The 22,931-nt window shown below is 48.3% G+C and overlaps 1 protein-coding gene across 10 annotated transcripts in view; it reads right to left on the reverse strand.

The window, feature by feature from the left end:
- DENND1A (DENN domain containing 1A) overlaps positions 1-22,931 on the reverse strand; it is a 499,384-nt gene that overhangs the window by 37,574 nt on the left and 438,879 nt on the right. For all 10 annotated transcript variants that reach the window (XM_069476764.1, XM_069476762.1, XM_069476766.1 and 7 more), the window contains one exon: positions 17,386-17,517. In XM_069476764.1, coding sequence (XP_069332865.1) covers positions 17,386-17,517 — 132 coding nt within the window. The remainder of the gene's footprint in view (positions 1-17,385; positions 17,518-22,931) is intronic.

Here is a 22,931-nt window from a genome sequence, read left to right on the forward strand (position 1 = left end):
TTTTTTCTTCCCTTGGAACAAATGGATGGAGAACTTGGTTTTAAAATTCCTGGACCCTGGAATACATTTCTATCTGTGTCAAAGTCTACCCATCCACCACCTCAGCAGAGTTTAAAATCCTAGCTAATAGGTTAACAACTGTTTTTCTTCAGCTTCAAATGAAGAATATCAGAAGGCTGGGGGAATATGCAGCTCTCCAATTTGTACGGACTGCACACAGCTCCCTGCAATGTGTGTTTGACAGGACTGACATTTTGTACCGCTGTGAGATGGGAAAACGTGTGACATTTTTATTCATGGTGGCGTACGCCCTTGTAATGATCAGCTCTGGTCGATGTGCTTACCGCAGCAGCCCCCGAGCCCTCGGAGAACAAACAGGAACCCAAGGTGCCAGCAGTTCGACTGCCTTATTAAACACCGCCAGGATCCTAACGAAGACCAACTGCTGGAAAATCTCACTGTCAAATCCTCAAGGACATTGTCAGCGCACAGCTAACTGCATATATTTTTCATTTAAAATACTGAAATCCAGCATTGTGCCATTACAATCGAGGGGAGGGGCGCCCACTCCAGTGGCCATTCTGTCGGCTGCTTCTTCGGAGCTCCAGATGCTTGAGCCGGATGCCCAGTGGGGTTCAGAGCTCCGAAAGGGGTGGCAGAGACAGGAAACTGACTTTCCAAAAGCCCGGCCCTACCTCCAGGGGGAATGGCTGAAAGTTACAGGGCTCTGGGAAGAGTCCCTTGGAAAGGCAGCTCACTGCCTCCCTTTGCAAGCCGAGGCGAATCTGCATAATTAGAAAATCTCTTCCTCTCCCAGCCAGCCATCTTTCTGTAGGTGCAACCCATTACAGCCTGCAACTCGGTGCTAATCAGCCTTCTGCTCGGCGCAGACCGTAAGACATCTGCAGGAACACACGGCTGCGGTAGGCTTCACACCTTGGCAGAAAAGCTGTGTGTCAGGGTGCCCACCTGCAATCTCACCACTTGCCTCAATTCAGGGGCCTCAAGGTCAGCGTGCAGGAGGACCCCCTCCCCTCGGCGGTCATTTCTAATGCTGATGCACACTGATGGATGGAAGCCAATCACTTGGCACAACTTCGAAGCTTTTCGTGGTTGTTAAACTAGGTGGTTTGGCGACGGCCACACACAGTAATGTACTGGATATAGTTATTTTGTAAATATGTATTATTTACACAGTGCCCCTATCTCCATACTCCAGCCCTCATGCACCAAGACACACTCTGCTATTTATTTACTGGGTCCTTGGCGTAATGGGCCTAACAAGGGGCCTGTGCATGGTTCTTGCAAGTTTGCAACAAACTGTAAGTGGTTGGCTAAACAACTGCATGTCCTCCATCCATCATGGGTACAGGCTTGCATTTTAAGGGGCTGCCCATAAAGTTGGTTTGGCACAATACTGTATATCATCCTCGGTGGAAATGACCTGGGAGCAGAAGGGCCGGCAACCTAGAGGGTAGGAGCCGTAACATTCCACACCTTGCGATGCGGGAAGCGGTGGAGTAAGCTGTGCTACCCTGGTGCTCGCAGGCCTCCGAGAGTATAAAAAGGCAGGCAGTTGGCAGACAGCCCTGGGAAAACACAGGACAGTGGGGGTAGGGGGAGCTGTAACTTCTTTCCCCCAAGCAGCCCATTCTGTCCCTCAGCGGAACCTTTCACCCTGGGCTGCAGAAGGAAGCGTCCACCCACATCCACCCTGCATACTCCTAGACACATTCCCTTCCTTGTAGGCTGCACCTCAAACCTCACTGGCCTGTGTCCAGCCCTGTGCCACTCTATGGTGAACTTGAAGAGCTCCCTTGAAGGGCACCCAGCTGCCTAGCAAGTTCTGTCCTTTTGGTCTCCCGAATGTCTTTCAGATCTTTCCCTCATCTTCACCACCCCCATAGGCAGCGTCCTAGGTCAGGCTCCCACTAGTTCTCGCCTGAACGTGAGTGGCATCATCAGCGGTCTCCCTGCTTCACCTACTTCCATCCCTTCCCACGTGGCCAAGAATAAATGTCCGCAACTGCCATTCCCCTGAACACAACCCTCATTGGTGCCTAGGCACCTTCAGGGTACAATGCAAGCTCCCCCAAGGCCTGGCCACTGCCTACCTCCACAGCTTAGCTCCTGGCCCTCACCTGCTAGCCTCTGGTCTCCTCCCAGCAGCCCCAGTTTTCCTGCATCCTTCACGTACGCTGTTCTCTCTACCTGAATGCCGACCCCCTCTGGCTCTACTTGACATACAACTTGAAGATTCAGCTGAAATGTCACCTCCTCTGAGAAGCCTGCCCTTGTTCCCCCAGGCAGCCCCAGGGCCCCTCTCCAACCACTACACCACGGCCATGAGCATTTCTCCTTCCATATGATTTGGTAACTGTCTCTCCCAGATGACGGGTGCCATGAAGGCAGGAAACACAGCTCATTCCCTTGTGACCTTGGGGCCTTGGACAGGGCCCGGCACCTGGCATGCCTCACTACATGTTGAATGAGTGAAGGAAGGAATTAGTGAGGGCATCAAAGAATAACTCAGAGTTGTATCAGGCAAAGAGCTCCGAGACTTTGAGATTTTAAATCACAAAGATGGGAGGAAGGGAGGGGAAGAAGTCGTCTTAGCTGGTTTTCAGGGTTAGGGCAATGGAAGGTGTTTGGCAGACAGACAGCCCTGGCAAAAACTTCCCTCCCTCCCTGTCTCTGCACACCTGGAGGGCCAGCCTCCTGCCTTCTGCACTCCAACCTGGCCTCTCAAGGCACCATCTTGCCAAGGCTCCACCTGCCCATCTGGGAACATTCATTGTTAACCCCTCCAGAAGGTGCAAACAGGGATCCACCTAGAAAGGTTTAGGACTGGGGCATCCCAAGAGGGCCAAAAGGTGTTGGCAAGCATGGGATCACGTGGCTGATGGGCAGCAGCGTCAGTTTAAACTGCCTCCAGGCAATGTTGATCCCCCATCACACTTTGCATTAAAAGTGGGATATAAACCAACAATCCTTTGGGAGAAGCCCCTTTTATATATTCTCTATTCATATTTTTATCCTTTAAAATTCTTTGCACTATAAACAAAATATGATGTAATATTCCAGAAGACATGGAAGTAAGCAGACTGATAATAAAATTAACCAGGCAAAAATCATCATCAAAATTAGGGACATGGTCAGTGTAATCTCAGGTTAAGTACGGGAGACTGGCAGGTGGCCTTTGCTGCCACGAAGCTGCTGCCACTGCCCAGCTATCCCAGGGTGCAGTGAGCAGGGCAGTTAAGGAAGGAGAAACAAGGGCTTTGAATGTGCGTCTACCCTAGCAGCCAGGGAATTCGGCAAGGCCCTTGACTCTACTGAAACGTGGGGCAGCGGTAGTGCCTGCGGCACCAGTCTGGGGAAGGTGACATGAGAAAATGTCAGCATCCGCTGAGCGCCTTGCCAGGCACACGGCAGGTATTCAGAAGGCAGCGTTACTGTTGCTCATATCCCTGTGTTAAGGCATCTGCGGCGACGTCAGTTTTATTCTGGGGATAAACAGAGTCCCAAGTGTGAGCAGCAGCCACGAGCCTTAGCCAGGAGTGAGGAGATGCAGAACAAAGTGACCCTGACCTCCACAGCCTTACTAAGATCCACTGCTGGATTCTAAACATGCCCTAAACCACTGGCAGCCACAACTAAATGCCTCAGGAAGCAGGTGGAACTGATGAAGGGGCTCAGTGAGTGGGCAGGGGAGAACCCAGGCTCTGGCATCAGGCCTGGTTTTGGATTCTTGCTCTGCCACTTACGGTGTGATCTCGGGCCAGTTGCTTAACCTCTCTGAGTATTAGCTTTTTGGGATCATAGTAACTGCATCGACCTTATAGGTTGTTGAGGAGATTATGTGAGATGTGCTTGCGGAGGGGCCTGGCTCAGACAGCAGGTCACATCACAATGAAAACGTCCTCAGGCCACCTGACCCCTCCTTATCCTTCGCCTCTTGGTTAGTCCTCGTCACCCCTTCCTCTGGGCACAGCCCGGTTAATAAGCTCCCTAGTCCAGAGGCAGCCCCTGGCTCTGACGGGGTTAGGGATCCGTGGTGGGTGTGCGACAGGCGGCCCCCGACACAGCGCTCCTGTGGCCATGGGGCGGGGACTACCCGCACAGCCACGGACACCGAGCTGGCTCTCTCGGAGGATCTTGCTTGTGGGATACAATTTATTTTCAATATTTTATGTTTTATTTCCCCTTCCCTACTGTGATAAACTCCCCACCTTTGGCACAGAGATTTCTAATCTGAGAAAATGTCTCCTCTGGTCTCGCTGAATCAGATTTCCTGCTCCCGCCCTGCTGGGCTCAATAGCTCCCTGGCAGGGAGCTGGATTCCAAGCAGCTCCAGCACAGACCTTTAGAGAAATGCTGTTTTTAGGCTCTGGTCAGTCTCTTGGCAAAGAGGCCCTGTTGTCACACTGTTGAAGGTGGATAGACTCGGGGACCCAGGAAGCCTGTCACTCACGACATGGCACTGCACACAGAGGTTCTAAAGCGAATAGGGCAGCAGAACAGCAGCCACCCACTTTCTGGGGTTTCTCCTGCCCTGCTGAGTGGACTGGCTGCTCACGGGCACCAGCTGTGAGCAGACCTGCCCTCACCTCGTCCCTGACTCACCCCTTCCTGCATCCACTCACTCTCCACTCTCATTCCGCAAACTCTCCCTGGGCAACTAGTGTGTGCCAGGCCCTGTGTGAGGATGCCAAGGATACAGAGATGAGGCCAACGCTGTCCCTGTCTGAGGAGAGTGTATAAAAGCTCCGCCAGCAAGCAGGTGCAGGGACAGTGCTGGCCCGGAGCAGTGAGGGAATGACTTGGCTTGGAGACAGGCAGGGCTTGTCAGGGGAGGGGCTTGACAGGGCCTGGGAGGGCTGGCAGGATTTTGTCAGGCAGAACAGAAGAAGAAGGACACTCCTGGCAGTAGAGATGGTAGGGGCTGATTCATCTCTGGGTCCACCAGCACCCAGCGGGGTCTGGCCTGGAGCAGACACCCGTGAAGAGCGTGTGAGCCAAGGAAGACAAAGTGCTGGGGACTAGAGGAGAGGAAGGGACTCTGCCCAGGGCAGGGACACTTCACAGAGTCTTGCAGGGTCAGCAGGAGCTGGCCAGAAGTGGAGGACGGCAGGGACCTCCAACGCAGAAGGCCCAGCTGTGGTCAGGGTGGGCTTGGGGGTGGTGACTTCTGGCAGGGCCCTGAAGGCCAGGCACGTCCTCCCCACCATCCAGGCAAATCAGCGACCTGGGGAGGGAAGCTTGGAGAGGGCCCCGCGTTCTGGGGGGCTGACGGGCCTATCTCAATACCTGCTAATGTTTCTGACACCCCCTGTGCCACACAGCCCAGTCAGGGAGAGAGACACAGGACCCCACGGATATGAGGGATGTATGGGTTCCCTGACGGAGCCGGGGTGGGGCAGGTTTGGGAAGTCCAAGGGAGATTAAGATGTTCTAGTAGCTGAAATGGAAACCTGCAGCCTCCAGAACGAAGGTGGTGCTAGAAACAGGTGGAGCACCCCTGTGCTCCTCGCAGAGTGTAGCGAGAGGCAGGCCGGAGGCAGAGAGGGGCGCCATCTAAGGGAAGGGAGAACAAGCACAAAGCCCAGCTCAGACACCCCTCCCTGGCTGGACTCCGTACTTCAAGCAGCCATGTTGCAGCCAGCCCGCCCAATTTCCATTCCTTGTGTGATTTAGTTGAGCCTTGCTGGAGACCATACCTTGGGCCAAAGGAATGACTTATAATAAAAGGTGAGAACTGTCCATTGCAAGCAGCTGGAGATAGCAAGCGGGCACTGCCTGGGCCAGGTGCAGGGGATTCTGGAGCTTACCATGCAGGTCGGCTGCCACCCCACCCCACCCCAGCCTAGAACAGCCTCTGCGTTTAGTCTCTCAGACTTGGAACCTTCCCCAGGTATCTGAGACCCCGCCTGAAGACGCTGCTCCCCCCTCCAAGGAAATCAAGCTCCCTGCCAGTCCTTAAAGCAGATGAGGAGCAAGGCTATTAACGAAACGTCTACTTTTCAGTGATCTCCAGCAACTCAACAGTGAGACGACGGGCACCTCCTGAGGACGCTGGCAGGGAAACCACCCTGAGGACCAAACTTGTTGGAGTATAAAACGAACAAAAAGGGGACTTTGAGATGCCCCATGGCATGATTGCACAGCATAGATCTGGGCCTTTCAAAACTACTGGATGGGTTCTGTCCATCAGGATTAAGCTGAACCACTGGCTATGAGACCATGTCGTTATCTCTGTTTTCACAGAGGTGGCACAGAGTAGGCATCGGTGATTATTTGCTGAACGAATGACCTAGGCTCTTAGCTTCTGTCCTTCTTCACTCCTGGCCCTGGGACTGCAGCTGACCCTCCACACTCCCTTCCCAGATGCTATTGCAGGTGACTGCAGACAGCTGTGCCCATGCCTGTGACCTGGGACTCCTGGCTCGTACCTCCTTGGCCTGCCATGCACCAACCGCTTTTTCTCTTCTGTCCCTCTCTATCTGGTGCCCTGGCTGATGTCTGACCTTGACTCTCAGCCCTGTGTGCTCTCTTGGTTCCAGAATCCACACAGCTCTGGGTATGAACCTTTCTCTGCTGTCAGACAAGTGGACAAGGGGCTGGTACAGTGTCTCCTGTTTGGCTTCTGTGCACACTATCAATCTGATCTGCTCTCCTTTCTTTTTTGAGATAGGGTCTCACTCTGTTGCACAGGCTGGAGTGCAGTGGTGTGATTATAGCTTACTGCAACCTCGAACTCTTGGGCTCAAGTGTTCCTCTGGCCTCTGTCTCCTAAGTAGCTGGAACTACAGGCACACGCCACCATGTCTGGCTATTTTTTAAATTTTTTGTAGAGATGGGGTCTTGCTCTGTTGCCCAGGCTGGTCTTGAACTCCTGACCTCAAGTGATCCTCCTGCCTTGGCCTCTCAAAGTGCTGGGCTTACAGGCATGAGCTACCACCCCCGAGCCTCTCCCTTCTTTTGATAATGGCTCCCTGATTTCCTTTCTAGAAACTACCTTTTCTTCACCTCTCAGGTATGTGCGTCAGGTAGGGCCCTACCTGTGGCACACAGAAAACCCCTGGCCACAATAAATAGTTCCAATGGACACACAATCAACATTGGTTCAGGGAGGGAATCCCATGCCTTGTGTGGGAGTTACTAGGAAATGACACCCACTTTCCTGCAGCTCTTGCACCTGGAAGGATGTGGTCTGGGGCTGTTGCAGCCATCTTGCCACCAGGAGGGGAAAGCCTGCCTGAGAGTGGTCCCAGCGGAAGAGGCAAAGCCAAGAAATGCAGCAAAAAACTGGGGTCTGATTAACGTGATTTGATACTAAGCCACACCTGAAGCTAGTATGAGATGACAATTTCTCTTTTGGGTTTTGTGTCCTTGCAACTCAAAGTGCCCAAACTAAATGTAGCTGCTACTAAATGTAGTATAGGCTCTGACCCCAGTCTCTGGGGCTGGACTGGCACCTGATACCCCCAATACTAACTCCTATACATGCCCAGTTTTTATCCTGTATTCTACTCCCTTGCACACACCAGAAAAGCATCCAGCATGCCTTTGGTGTCTAATGGTGGGTTTGATGTACAGAGTCTACACCAGGTGCAGGATGCCAGCTTACTTGTCTTGGTTCCAATTGAGACCCAGAAACATTAAGGAGGGCCTGAGATCTATAAGGAAACCAAGAACAAAGGCTTACTTGTGGCCCACCCTCTGGGATCCCGGCCACCTGCCCCGGCTGTTGCTCTGGCTCCATCACTACAAGCCCAGCAGGAAACTACCATGTTCTTAGCACAAAGCTGGGCAAGAACTCGAGCTTTAGAATAAACAACAAAGCTTTGAATCCTGTTGCTTCTGAGCTGTATAACTTGACTAAGTCCCCATCCTCTGGAGCTGTCTCATCCTCTGCAAGAGAGGGTAATACCTGAGACCCTCACAGGGTGGCTGGAAGGGTTCAGTAGGCTAACCTATGGGAATGGCCTAGCATGGTGCCTGGAGCTGGGACAGAGACCCATCTCTTCAGGTCTCGGCGCGGGGCCTTGGCAGGTGGTGAGCATCCCATGGCCCCCCACAACTGCTCTTAGGCCCAGCACGTGTGAGGTGCCCAAACTGACCTTAAAGTGCTCAAGTGCTAGAGGGCGGGGAGGGCTGGGAGGGCGATTGATCTTGGCCCTTCTGCAGCCATCCTTAGCTTGTGCTGCATGGAGGTGGTGTAGGTTAGAAAGCAAATTGCTACCTCGAACCTGGATTTGCAGTAGGCCACTGACATTTCTCAGTCCTTCCATGACACATCAGGAGCTCTAGCCCCACTGCTGAGCTCTCTGGCCTTCTCCAGCTCCCTGTAACAAGAGGAATACTACCTGACAAGGCAATGCTGAATGCCTAATCAGACAGCTCCCGAATTTCAACTCCATCCTTATGAATTTCCAGAATCTGATTTCTCTTTTTTGATTGGCAAGTTTTTCCTCCTGAAATCGAATATATCTGCTCAGAGGAACACAGCCCAGCCTTGTTAACCTTTCATCAGAAAGCTGTCTCTGGGCTAGCCTGGGCCATGAAAAGGCGAGTGCACGTGGAAAGACAGGCCTAGCCAGCCACCCTTGACAGGGAGACCTGACAAACTACCACCAATTAGGGGCCACACTGCTTTTGGTCATGGCAGTGAATGAGTTGAAACAACTTTGGACAGCCATCTCACCAGGACCGAAGGCAGGACAGTGTCTCCGTCACCCTGTAGCTGGCCAGAGGGTCGATCAGAGCAGGAGGAGCTGGGGGAATGGAGTGGGGAGACCGCCACAGTAGCTCTTCTTTCCCACACAAAGACATGGTTAAAAAGGGCAGAAAAGGGGGCAATGGAAAAGGGGAAATACAATTTGGAAACAACAAGGTTTAAAAGAGCGGCATGCAGGGAGCTCTGCCTGGTGGACCACGAGTGGCTGAGTTAGGCCAAGAAAGTGACTTTGGACTGCAGACTGCAAGGCTTGTTTGCTTGTTCATGCCTGCCTGGTGCCCTCTGCCCCAACTGCCCGTGGCTCCTTCTTTTCACGCATCTGAGTCAGGATTGGGCAGCATTATCTGCTCCTGTGGTGCCAGGTCCTGGCCGTGCCACCAGCAACTCTCCCGCGGCACCAGGATGCTCGGTGTCCTCTGGGCTTAGGTTTTGCCTTTCCCACCCAGAGCTGTAGGGACACAGGTCAGTTATGAGCATGCACCAGGAGGGCAGCCTGTGGGGGAATGCATGTTCTGAGAGCCAAGATGACGGCCACACCCTGGGTGGACAGGGCTGGGCGGGAGGCTGCACCGGCCGGTGACTGACAGCCAGCTCCACTCTCGCCCACCGGGGAAAGAGACTGGTATTTACCCGGGGCCTACGTGCCAGCTCTGAGCTAGATACTTCGAGGCAATATCTCATTTAATCCTTACAGCAACCTATGATGTGGGTATTATCACCCCTACTCTAAGGATGAGGAAACTGAATTCCACTGAGGCTCAGCAACTTACCAAAGGTCACCAGCTCATTAGTGACAGAGCTGAAATTTAAGTCCAGAGCTGCCCAGCTCTAAAATCTTTAACCACTCTACCTCACTGCCTCCAGAAACTGATCAGCACTTGCCTTTCAGCAGTTAAATTTTGGGGATGATGGAGGCTATATTTGCTTTCTCTCTCTGTCTCTATGAATGGATGTTGTGTGTGTGTGTGTGTGTGTGTGTGTGTGCATGCGCACATGTGTGGAATTTTTTGCCATACCATTTGAAAGTAAGTTTCAGGCATGCTGATACTTCACCCCTAAATATTAGGTTGGTGTAAAAGTAATTGCAATTTTACCACTGTTGAAATTTGCTGTTTGCTATTGGAATACAATCTTGAATAAATGTGGTTATATATCATTTTAATGTGCATCTCTTGCTTTATATTTTTTGCTAATGACATTACTTGCTGTTTATTTTATATTTATTTTAGACTATGGAAATGATGTTAGACAAAAAGCAAATTCGAGCGATTTTCTTATTAGTGTTCAAAATGGGTCGGAAAGCAGTGGAGACAACTCGCAACATCTACAATGCATCTGGCCCAGGAACTGCTAACAAATGTATGTGCAGTGGTGGTTCAAGAAGTTTTGCAAAGGAGAAGAGAGCCTTGAAGATGAGGAGCACAGTGGCCTGCCATCGGAAGTTGACAATGACCAACTGAGAACAATCATTGAAGCTGATCCTCTTACAAATACAAGAGAAGTTGCAGAAGAACTCAACGCCAACCATTCTATGGTCGTTTGGCATTTGAAGCAAATTGAAAAGGTGAAAAAGCTCGATAAGTGGGTGCCTCATGAGCTGACCAAAAATAAAAAAAAATCATTGTTTTGAAGTGTCATCTTCTCTTCTTGTATGCATCAACAATGAACCATTTCTCGATTGGATTGTGATGTGCAATGAAAGTGGATTATATACAACTGGCATCAAACAGCTCAGTGGCTGGACTGAGAAAAGCTCCAAAGCACTTCCCAAAGCCAAACTTGCATCAGAAAAAGGTCATGGTCACTGGTGGTCTGCTGCCAGTCTGAACCACTACAGCTTTCTGAATCCGGGCGAAACCACTACATCTGAGAAGTGTGCTCAGCTAACCGATGAGATGCACCTAAACTGCAATGTCTGCAGCCGGCACTGGTCAACAGAAAGGGCCCAATTCTTCTCCACCACGACGCCTAACTGCACGTGGTCGCACAACCAATGCTTCAAAAGTTGGATGAATCGGGCTACAAAATTTTGCCTCATCTGCCATATTCACCCGACCTCTTGCCAACCAACTACCACTTCTCCAAGCATCTCTACAACTTTTTTTAGGGAAAACGCTTCCACAACCGGCAGGACGCAGAAAACGCTTTCCAAGAGTTCATAGAATCCCAAAGTGTGGATTTTTATGTACAGGAATAAACAAACTTTCTTCTCGTTGGCAAAAATATGTTGATTATAATGGTTCCTGTTTTGATTAATAAAGATGTGTTTGAGCCTAGTCATAATGATTGAAAATTCATGGTCTGAAACTGCAATTCCTTTTGCACCAACCTAATACTTCAGCATGCTTCTCCCAGGAATGCGATAAACCGCTACAAAACCATAATATTAACAATAATTCCATAATATCATCTAACATTCTAGTCCATCTTCAAATTTTCCAACTTTCCCATGAATGTCTTTAAAAAAACACAATCCAAGTTAGGTTCATACTTTGCATTAGGTTGTGTATCTTAGTTTCTTACAAATAAAATCTTTATGCCTAATTGATCCCGTTGCTTGCTTCATTTGATGTAATTCAAGGCATGACAGTCCTTTCCCTTCTCCTGACTGCCCTTTCCACCGCCTGCTCCTGGCACGGGTCTACCCATCCCTGGGGCACGGGGTGGGGGGGTCCCAGTCCTCTGCCTTTACCCTCTCCCCTCCCTTCCCGGGGCATATATGAGTAACCTGAGGACTTCATAAAAACACAGAAAATAAAATGAGATAGGATCTAAATTTCTACAATACAAAGCTGTTTCTACTTGGAAACAGAATCCTTATTTATGGAAAGTGAACTTGGAAATCGTTTTTGACCACTAATGGAATATTCATTTTTCTTCTTCAAATGAACAGAATTACACACATAGCAACTGAAATGAAACCAAATAACTTGCTGGACACACAGCGAGTGCTTAAACAACAATCAATCATTGCTTAATTTAAACATCCACACCAATAATAAAACCCCAGGGAGTTTACTGACTGCCAGCTCAGTGCCAGGCCCCGTGGAGGACAGTGCGCTTCCACGAGGCTCCTGTTTTCATCTGGAGACAAGCATTAAAGAAACGATCGCCAGGCTGTGTGATAAGTGTGGCACGTGCAAAGTTCTGGGGCAGCACAAAGACAGGAGTAACCAACTTTTCCTAGGGGAGTCGGGAAAATTTACAGAAGGGACCTGCTCTAGGGTTGGACGGGCAGATCAGGAAGGGCCTCATATGCCACGCCAAGGGGGAGGTAGAGTCTTTAGGGGAGACCAGAAGCAGAGGCTACACAGCCACTTGAGCATGCTCCAGGTGGAGCCTGCAAGGCCATGTGCGCACTCAGTGGGGATGCCAGCCGGGAGCTTGCAGAACAGCTCAGGCGATGATTACACAGCCTGCACCAAAGCGGTGGCAGAGGTGACGAGAGCAGAGGACACAGCAGTGCTCAGGAGAGAGGCTCTGGGGAGGGCGTGGGTGCAGCCAGGCTCTGGACAGCGGTGCCGCGCTCTGCGGTGGGAGACGGGGGGAAGGAGGGAGTTTGGTGGGGAGTGTACTTTCAGACTGGAGGCCTGGGGTTTGGAGAACACCTGCTGGAGGTGGTGGGCAGGCCACGGTTGAATGGAAGGGAATTACGCGTGACTTCCAAGCTCAGTGAGGCAGAAGGAACTTCTCAGGGCACTCAGAGCCAAGGGTGCTGAGGAGGCATTTCCTGGCTTGGCGCCTTCTCCAGCCTAGCACGGGACTGGCACTAAATGACCCGGCTGAGGCCTGTAAATTCTCCGCATGCACAGAGAAGCTGGCAACCACATCCCGAGAGCTGCTCCTGGGGGTGGTATACCAACCTCTCTGTCGCAGCTCTCTGGAAACCACAGTGGCATCTGGTTTTGGCTTTGGTTTAACCAGTTTTTCAAACTTTACATTAAAGAGGTTTAGAAACCTTTGCTTACATGGAAGAACAACAGAGGGACCTTTCAATACACAATTTTGGAATCTACCAAACTGGAAGGTAGGCAACTACTTTGTTTGCAGGATCAGTCATTTGGGGGAAACACAAAGAAGGAGGCCCTGGAAGGGGTTTGCCGTGATGTTCTCAGGGGAGCCTGTCCTGCCCCCTCGCAACGGAGGGCTCCTGGGAAGGCCTGGTCCTGGCTGAGGCCCAGAGCTTTGGTCGTCTGCACCCAGGACTGTAGTCCAGTGTCACTGGCCTTGCACAGTCAGCCCTTTCCCCCAGCCAGGCGGGAGAGCTGTGCGTGGCCAAGAGAAGCAGAGGTGCTGCTACTGGCTTTGGAGTGGGAATTAACTACCCATCCTGGCAGCGCTGTCCCTGTGTGCGTCCTCACTGATACGGTGGGCAGAACACCTTCTTCCTCACCAGCTCATGGCAAAGACTTAAGCCAGTGAGCACAGATGTGGAAGCATCTAGTGTCCTGCCCATCTTATTAAATGCAGGGAGCAAGCGGTTTCCATGGTGGGGGCCGGGGGGAGCTACCTCGGCTATTCCCCAGACGAGAAGGAGGTCAAGGCAGCATACTCCAGCCGAGGGTGCCCTGGCCCTGCTGGGGAGGACACAGCCTCCTCCCTCCTATCGCCATGGAAAGGAGGGAATTTCCATTCCCATCCCAGGAGAGGAAAGTGTGGGGGAATCCTTAGCTCTCTGAGCCCTCTCGCTCACCTCTGCCCAGAAGACGAGGAGGGCCTCCCCCTGGAGCTTGCGAGAAGAAACCAAGCAGGCTCCTCACCCCTTCCGGCTCTGCACAGGCCCTGTGGCAGCTCCTCCTCGCTGGGAGTCAGTGGGCAGCTCTGCCCTGGGCAAGGCCTGCCGCCGTGCACTTATCCTGCGTGCAGAGCTGTCTTTTAAATTCGGAGGTGAAGTTTTAGCAACATGTGGCCTCAGGTTTAACGCTATATTCTCCTTTCAGTCTGATCAATAAAAGAAAGCTGGCATTTTTATCTCATTTGACTGTCCTCTTGCTTCTCAATGGCCTTGCTTCTCAATGGATTCTAAACATGAGAAGGGGAAAATAGCAATTTAAAGCCTCCCTAAACCTGAACATTTGCCAAGGTAGGATAGGCGTTCTCGAGTTATTTGGCACTTTTGAACTCTACGAAGAAACCATACATGATAAGGAAGCAGAGGCCAAACTATTAATAAAAATCCACTTATTTTGCTCCTCACAGACTCTTAGAGGTGTGACATATGTCTGCTTTAGAAAACAAATGAATTATTAGGGAGTTCAGTCAGTTGACAGAGTTATCTTCTAATTCTAGGTCCATCTTGGGGCTGCGCAGAGTGGTCCTGGGGGGAAGAGGTTGCCTCTGTGAGGCCCGCAGGGTGCTCTGAGCTCTCCTCTCTCATCGCCCTTGTCACTCTGGGTCAGGACTGTCCACTTGCTGGCCTGTCTCCATCACTGTGCCTCGCGTGGTGGGCACTGAGGACTTATTGTCTCACACAGGGTATGTCTCAGTGTATACATGAATGGATGCATAGTTAAGTGGGGGGATGCTCACAGCCTCAAAGGAGAAACTCTACTGAGGCAGAGGGCAAGGAAGCACCTTCTCTCCTGGGCAGTGGCAGGTCTTGCCCTGACACTGAGCCTCCTCTTGCCTGCCCCCACTGCGGAGCTGCTGTCCGAGGGCCCCTGCTACCCCTGTCTCCACCGAGCTGCCCAGTTAGCTGCACGGCACCAGCTTTGCAAGGTGGAGAGATGAATGCAGCAATCTCAACAGTCTCCATCCCCACTGGCAAGCTAAGTGTTCTTAAAGAACGAAATCCAAAGAAACGCAAACCCGAGGCAAGGACTCTTCTGAGGTTAGTTGTGTACTGTCTGGCTAGCAGAGATTATTTTGCTGGGCGCACCAGTTTTAACAGACATATCAAATGACTGAAATCCTTGCTTGGAGAGAGAGCTGGCGTGGGCTCAAGGCAGACTATCCCGGGTTTCTGAGCTGGTGATGTGGCCCTGGGCACATCCCTTCATGTCTCTGAGCTCCAGCTCTGGGTCCGTAAAATGGGGCTAATGATCCCTTCCTCAAAGGCATATGGCAGAGGGGACACAAGTTATTGGGCAGTGGTGGGGGAGGGGAGTGGTCTTTTATTTTCTAAAAAGAGAATATATACCGCTGGGGCAACATGAATGGTTTAGGTCATCCATGAATGAACGCTTAAATTTTTTTTTTTGTATGCTTAGAAAAAACTTGGAATAGGACATCAAACCTATGATTTTACCAATGTCATTGCTTAAGATGAGGCCAAGATTGGTATGGATTCCGGTATGAGGCTGTTTAAAGAGAAATATCAAGTTAAAAAAAAAAAAATAGTACAGACGTAGGAGACTGTGGTAAAAATTTTTGAAATGGAACTCAAAAGATTGTTCTTTGAGAAGAATTTCAAGTCCCTAAAACTCATGCCTGCCAGTGGTAGGTGCTCTAGAAATGCTACATGTTATGGTCCATGGCTCATCAAACCAGGCACCCAGGGAAGGACTAGAGGACAACCAACCATGGGGGCAAAGCTGGAAAGAGTTAAAAGAAAAGGGTCTGTGGTCCCCCCACCCCTCCTGCAGCTAATCTGTCACCTAATGAAGAAGGGGCCGGCACAAGTGAGCTGGCTGGCAGTTCACATACAGCAAACTGATTAAGAATGTTCAACCAACAGCAGACTGTAGACCTTTCCAGAGAAAATAAATAGAGTGTAGACTGTATGCAAATGTGTTTGTCACTTTGACAGCACGTCTCAATTAAGGCATCTCGCGGCTGTGGGTAGGCTCTCCGGCTGCAGCTGGAAGGGAGAGCCCGCTGCATGGCTGATACTAGGGGCTTGACCTTAATCCGCATGCATGCATTAAAAAAAATCCTGCCTTCCTGTACACTTGCATAATTCTGGCAGCCACGTGAGGGAAGTGACAAACGGGGAAAAAAAGCCACTTTCATCCTCTCCAGTTTGCAGACCTGTGAAGGCACAGACAGCTCTTATTTCAACAGAGTTTGGGGTGGCTTTTTTAATTGTTTATCCCCCACCCGTGCGCACACACATACTCTTATTCTGCATTTAGCTGGGAATGACATTAAAGCATCTCTACTTCTGGCTGAAATGGAAAGAAGGTCTTTCTCCATTTCAAATAGGGCCTCCTTTTTTTGTGTTTCGAAAATGGAATGTTTAACACCATGAAATCCCTCTCCCCCGCCCCCTCTTTCTCTGTAATGGGCTCCAAACTCCAGCGAGGGGCTCCTTTCATGGGAAGGTTAGTGTGTGCAGGAATGAGGACAAAGGAAGGCAGGAAGCTGACTCTGGAATGCCATGCTGGCGACAACCGACCGGGGCTGTGCTTTCAGCAAACACAGCCAGGGAACCAGGGTGCGGGTTTCTCCAGCAGGGCCTGAGCCTGGGGTTGGGGGGAGGCGGCTCTTCAGGGGTGCAGACGCCAGTGCAATTTGAAGATTCTCATTAACCAAATGAGCACTGCCCTGTGGATGCTTTTTTCTTGCACTTCATTTCAATTTTTATAATATCCTTTTAAGTGTAAATACAGAAAAGGGGGTGAACCTCCCCAAGTTAAAAATGTATGAATATATTATCTGAAAATATTGATTAGAGAAGAATGATTTTTATGTTCCAACCACACACCCCTTATAGGAATAACCCACGGCAACAATTTCGTTAAGTTCCCTTCATTTCTAAATAGCTCAATGCCTAGTACATAGTAGGCGCGTGAAAAATGTCTGTTAAAAACAGGAGTATTTTAAACGTAGGCATCTAGGTCCTTTACATGGTCAAACAGCAATCACATTTAGGATAAGAATCATATAGAATATCTCAATCATGCATCATCTAATAAATGGTTAAAGAATCAGGTAATTTAAAAATAAATAACTTTATAAATTCTTGTTACAGCCATATCTTGTTAACAGAGCCATTTCTCAGAAACCAAAAAAAAAAAAAAAAAAAAAATTATGATTTTTGCTAATCAAAAGTCGATTCAAGAGAAGGGAGGATATGCAATCTTTTTCAACCAAAAATATAACCACAGAGAGGAAAGGGATAAAAAATTTTAGTTTCTATACAGAGTACAATGTCTTTCTTAAGGGAAGAAAATCAAACAAATAGACGATTTTTCAAATGCTCAGGTCATTGAAAACAGTTGGTTAAAGAACTGGATCTCTAGAATTGTAGCTTGGGTGTTTACTTTGAGAAGCACGACTCCTGATATTGATTTTCAGGAAGTACATTAATAAAGAACTCCTAATTGATTTTTTTAAGACTTCGCTTGTTGCCTTTTATTTGAAGGTGCAAAGAAGGGCCTGGGATGCTAAAGTGTTCTAATGAGATGCTTAGCTAACAGAGACACCATAAACGGAGTGCCTTGGAGTGGGGGAGACAGCAGCTGCATTTAATGACTTCATTCAATAGCTGAGCTAGTTTATGACCAGAACCATGCTGTCTCCCTAAAATTTTTGAAAATTCACCTTCAAAACATGTTTGCACCAAATAAACATCTGAAGATGTGAAAAACTCCATCGAGTTGCTTTGCTAAAGGGCTGAAATGAAAAACCGTCTGCTGTATGTGCTACAGCTGCTGCTAAAAACCAAAACCAGAAGAGACCGGTACAACGGCCAGGGTGCTTACCTGTCCGAAGTGGACTGTGATTGGCCGCCGGTCTTCCCGGAGCTTGGGGTCCTTGGCCTCTACCAGTGGGGATGGTGCGGTCTTTGGCAGCTGCTCTTCTGGGGTGGGGGCACAGCCATTCTCAGCGATGTCCTGCAGGGAGAAGTGTGGTAGGGGGTTAGCATCGGGGTCCTGGCACCTGTGCTCCCTCCAACCCCACAGCTAAGAGGCCTGCAGTGGAGCCCCCTCAGGGACATTCCGAGCCTCTCCTCCCGATGGAGATGGAGGAAATACAGGGCTAGCTTGGCTCTTTGACTTTTTAAGGACTTGAGAAACCGAAATCATCCATGTTAACTTACAAAGATAACATAATAATTCATAACAGGGAGGAAAAAAAATCATCTTTCATCCTACTTCCTTACGTAGCTATTTTCATTTTTATATATTCACTTTGTCCACATGCAGACATTTAAAAATTACTTGTGATCACAACTCATGCATAATTTTACATCCTGTTTTTTCCCCAATATATTATAAGCATCTCCATGGTGTCAGTCATTATAATAAATTTAATGGATGCATAATATTTCATTGATTAGATATACAATTTAATAAACCATTCCACTACTGCTGGGCATTTAGGTTGTTCCTAAATTTTTTTTTTTTTTTTTTTTACTTTCTAAATACCAGTGATAAATATTGCAGTTTTTCTTTCTTTTGTATCATTTCTTCTATGGAAATCCCTAGGAATGAAATTACTAGATCAAAAGACAAACATTTTTAAGCCTTTTTATTCATTCTACCAAACCGCTTTCCAATTTACATTAACTACCAGCAGTGGATGTGTTACCAGCTTCCCAGCACTCTTTAGCCTTATCGTTTTTAAAATGTATTGCTAATTTAATAGGTGAAAAATTAGACCTCATTGTTGCTTTAATTTGCATTTCTTTAATTATTTGTGAGTGTGGACATTTTTTCCACGTTTGTTTACTTATGATGTTACTGTTAGTGAACATGTATTTGTGTTCCCTTTTTCCTACCCCTAATGTTTTCGGCAGAGAATGAAAAGATTGAAGTCTGTGTTTGGACTCCATGACTTGGGAAATATTTAGGGGCCAAAGAAATATTTTTAAATCCAGAAATTTAATTTGTGCTTCTGATGAGTGAAGTCAAATTATAAGGAAAAGAAAAACTCCAATGTGCACAAGGCAGGTGATGGCTCCGGTGACTGCAGCTGGCAGTTGACTCTACACGTGGGTTCCTTGGAACATGGATGGGCCCACTTGTGTGACAAGGATCACATGTTTTATTCGAGTCAAGAAAGTTGCTTAAATTTTCATTGAAACATGGCAGAGAATAAATGTATAAATAAATAACATTTAAATAATCATTTTCTTACCAAATAAAAATAACTCACAGCCAGAATTAAATAATGAATACAATTTCTAATTCTTTTCATTGCAAAAATAAATATACACTCTGGCCAATAAAATATATAATCTTTATACTCACACAATTCTGTACATAAGAGATTTTACAATTGGTCACTCTTAACTTCTCAGCTGAGAGAGAACGGTGGGGCATGGAGGAAAGTGGTTCCTCACTGAATAATCACTCATTAAGGAAGAAACATATATACTATCTCTATGCCTTGGTTTCCTCGCCTGTAAAATGGGGATACGGTAGCTAGAGATATTAAAGGAGACAGATAATGTAACAGCGTCTGAAACATTGTTAGCCACTCAGTAAACTACAGGAAACACACACACACACACACACACACACACACACTATATATCTGACCGTGCGCGTCCAGCTGCCTACCTCCTGTAACCTCCTTTCCTAAGGAATCGTGGCTGCCCGGAGAGGCCAGCCCTGCGGAGTCTCTACTGCTTGGCAAAGAACCAAGTGAGACGATGACCTCTTGGCTGTACAGGGAGGGCTTGGATCAAGTGGCCCACATTGGACTGGTCAGTCTCAGCCAGGCTGAGGCTCAGTGATGAAAGAGGCTGCCGACAGCCAATTAGAAATGGCTCTCTTGGAAAGGGGCTGCCCTAAGGTGCTCAGGCCAAGCGGAACAAAGATTCTGTGCCAGAAAGCAACAAAGGGTAAAAGGGGCATTTTGGATCCAGGTGGAGGTACCTAGAGGATAGATACAAGAGGCTGAATAAGACTAAACATTAACAAATACACTTTGGTGCAGGGAAAATTTTGTGTGCGTCCATGTGCGTGTTTGTGTTTGGCTGAAAAAAATGGAGCTGCAAGGTAACATGGCGAGAAGATATTGGTATTAATTGAAAACTATAAGGTGATAGCTATTTTAAAAAAAGAAAATGTGGTAGTTTTGGGAAAAGTGTCTTAGTTGAAGCTTATAAGTAAAAATACTGTCTCCTAGTTTTGTTTTTACCATTAACTAGCTGTCAGATCCTTCTAATTCACTCAACCTCTCTGCACCTATCTCTTTATTTTTACCATGGGAGAACACCACCTGCTTGGCAAACTTCAAAGCTACTGGGAGAATGGGTTAAATGAGATGAGATATGAGGAAGCTTTGAGAAATGTCACAGCACCGTGCAAATTGAACGTTAGATCCGTACCCCCTGCAAAGGGGAGAGAACACCTGCTAAAAAGAAGAGCTTCCCTGAGTGGAGCGGCTACCCCCCTCCACCCGCCTCCGGCAGGCACTTTTCCAGACCCTTGACCTTCATTCTCACGCTCAGTTCCCACAATGATCACAAGGTAAATAGGATTATCCCTCTTTTATAGGTGAGGAAATAGGGCTCAGGGAGGGTAAATTACTCAAGGCCACATAGCTGGAAAGTGGAGGGACCCTGAGTAATGTGACTCGTGGCATTTATACCACATTAACCCATAACAGTAGCACAAGTGAAGGTATTGGGAATTGAGAAGGAGCTGGGCAAGTCATCAGACGTGATCGCCTTCTCCTTGGAAACCCCTCGCTACAGCGATCCGATGCTGCTGTGCCTTGTGCTACCTTACCTTCGCATCCCTATAGATCGAGAGTTCGTTGGGGTCTCGGTTCTCTACCCTAGAGCCTTAAATCTAGTACATGCTCTCCAATATCTCTTTGTAAAGCTGAGTTAAACATTTGGAAGGCAAATGTGTCCAATACACAAATGTGCCCGAGTGTCAAAAAGCAGTGCTGCACATTCATTGTATTTATTAGAAGATCCAAAGGTGCAAAAGATTTCCTATAAAGTCCTGTCGCTCACCCCACCAATATATTAACTTTTTCACTATTTCCTCCATTTAGGGAAGGACAACTGTTTCCTCCTAGGATGCCACGGGGAGCTGAATAGGAGCCCAAGACAAGAAAGAAATAGGGCCAGTTCACATCCTCTGCTGTACTCAGTAGCAGAGAACTTACACATAGTAAGGAGACAGTAACAGCAACTTTTGTCACCCATGATAAAAAAGGTGTGACCTAAGAACTATTTAATAACTTAGCTGTCAGCAAAAGGCTTGGGAAATAGGTATTCTCATACTCTTCTGGTGGGAATGTAAACTGGCAATTTATGTGAAAAACCTAAAATATGTACATGCCTTTTGGGCCACTAATTCCATTTTTAGAAGTTTATCCTAATTAAATAATAAGAATTACTACCAAGTCTTACTTATGAGGATATTTGCCTAGAAAAAAAATGGGACTAATTGTAAGTGTCCGACAGTAGATTGATTAAACAGTGCATATACGTATATCAGACAAAACTTTATGTAGCCATTTAAAACAATGACACGTGGAAGAAACATTTAGTAGGTCTGGGAGATGTTCAGGATGTAGTAAATGAAAATGCAGGTTATAAAATGATACTATTTTCTTTTCCCTCCTCTGATTTGTTGAGTTTCCCCCAATAACATGAATTTTGTTTGCAAACAGGAAAAAACTAACTTTCTACATGACATTTGTAAAAGCAAAACCAAGAAGCTGACAAGAGGGGCAAACCCGTTCCTACTTAAAGGGTCACACAAGAGGAAGACACTAGGCAGAGCTGTAGACCAGAGGCCACCAAGGGTGGCAAATCTCTTCCCAAGAGCCCTGCGGCTCAGTTCAGAGCAACTGCGGTCCTACCAGTTCCCATCCCTTGGTACAGCAAGAGAGTCAGGAAATAATCATGTTCCTACCATTTTCAAAAATCATGAGTGACATCTAACCTCCGCCCCTCTGTGGAGAAGGCAGGCACAGCACACAATAAGTCCTTGGACATGAATCTCCAAGAGAAATCAGGAGGCAGGGACCCAGGGTCTTGGGAGACCAGAGGGCAAAAAGGGCTCTGAGCGGCCTCGGGTAGGAGCTGAGGACAGGACTTCACGAGGCAGAGATGCGCGAGTACAGCACCGCGGCCCAGGGAGGGAAGAGCGGCCGCTGCAGGAATGGCAGGTGGGCCAGGGCCGGGGCATTCCACCCCCACCCGAGGAGGTGGGAGCTCTGAAAGCTCTGAAAGCTCTGAAAAGTTGTAATCAAAGAGTGACTCAGTCAGAGCTGTGTGCTACAAAGATTCTTCTGGTGGTTAAGCGGACGACCTAAAGGGAGGTGATCCCATGTTCTCAGGGGAGGTGCACACGGGTGTTTGGGCAGACTGGCTGTCCCAGACGTGGAATATAAGAAAAGGAACAGAACGGAAACTCTCATTTACTGAGTGGCTACTAAGCATTGCTGTTTAAACACATTACCTCTGCTAATCCTTATAATAATCCAGTAAAAATCTGTAGTTTCCCTAGTTTGTGCATGAGCAAAACTAGGTTCAGAGTGAGCGAGTAACTTACCCAAGGTCACACAGTGAACAGCCTACAGAACCAGATGGTCTGCCTCAGAAGCCCAAATGCCACATCACCAGGTGGGGGAATCTAAAGGTCCCCACAGGTGTGAGGCAGAGGCCTTCCCATCTCCGACTCACCGCGCTGGCGGGAGAACTACCTGTCCCCGTTTTCAGATTCGTGCAGTGCCCTTCTTTCTCCAGGCTACCTCACACTACAGCAAATGCAAATTAAAATATGAATACTGATATCTAAAGAGTAGCCAAAGTTGGAATTTCTGTGATGGAGGCTGCAGTGTATTTTAATGTGTCTGGAGACAGGGAGCTGACAGTTGTGTGATAAGGTGTGAAAATGTCTGTTCTACAAGAGTCTACCTGGATCTCCCTGCCCACGAATGCTTACTCACCCCCTTCGATGGGAGCTGTTTGGCCAGAAACTCAAGCCTCTGCGACACCAGCTGTGAACCTGCTCCTTTCAATCACAGAGACTCTGTCAACAAACTCGATTTGTCTTTTAAAGATCGAAGATTCAGAAACTTTACAAAGGTTTGTAAAAACGGCCCATTTGGTTAAATCATTTTAATAGTGATGAAAAGAGAAAAATTTCAGGGTTTCCTCAATAGGCAGAAAAGGACATCCCTATGTGAATATCCTAATGCTCCCTGTGGGTGAGGAATGCACACGCGGTCACTGCTCTTAAAACAGGGCATTCTCACGCCAGCCTTGCCGGCTCTGCAGCGGGATGTAATTTGTTGACAGTCAGTCCAGCCACGAGCACTCGTCTGCGGGCCA

The sequence above is a fragment of the Eulemur rufifrons genome, chromosome 7 (assembly GCF_041146395.1).
Source record: "Eulemur rufifrons isolate Redbay chromosome 7, OSU_ERuf_1, whole genome shotgun sequence".
NCBI lineage: Eukaryota > Metazoa > Chordata > Mammalia > Primates > Lemuridae > Eulemur > Eulemur rufifrons.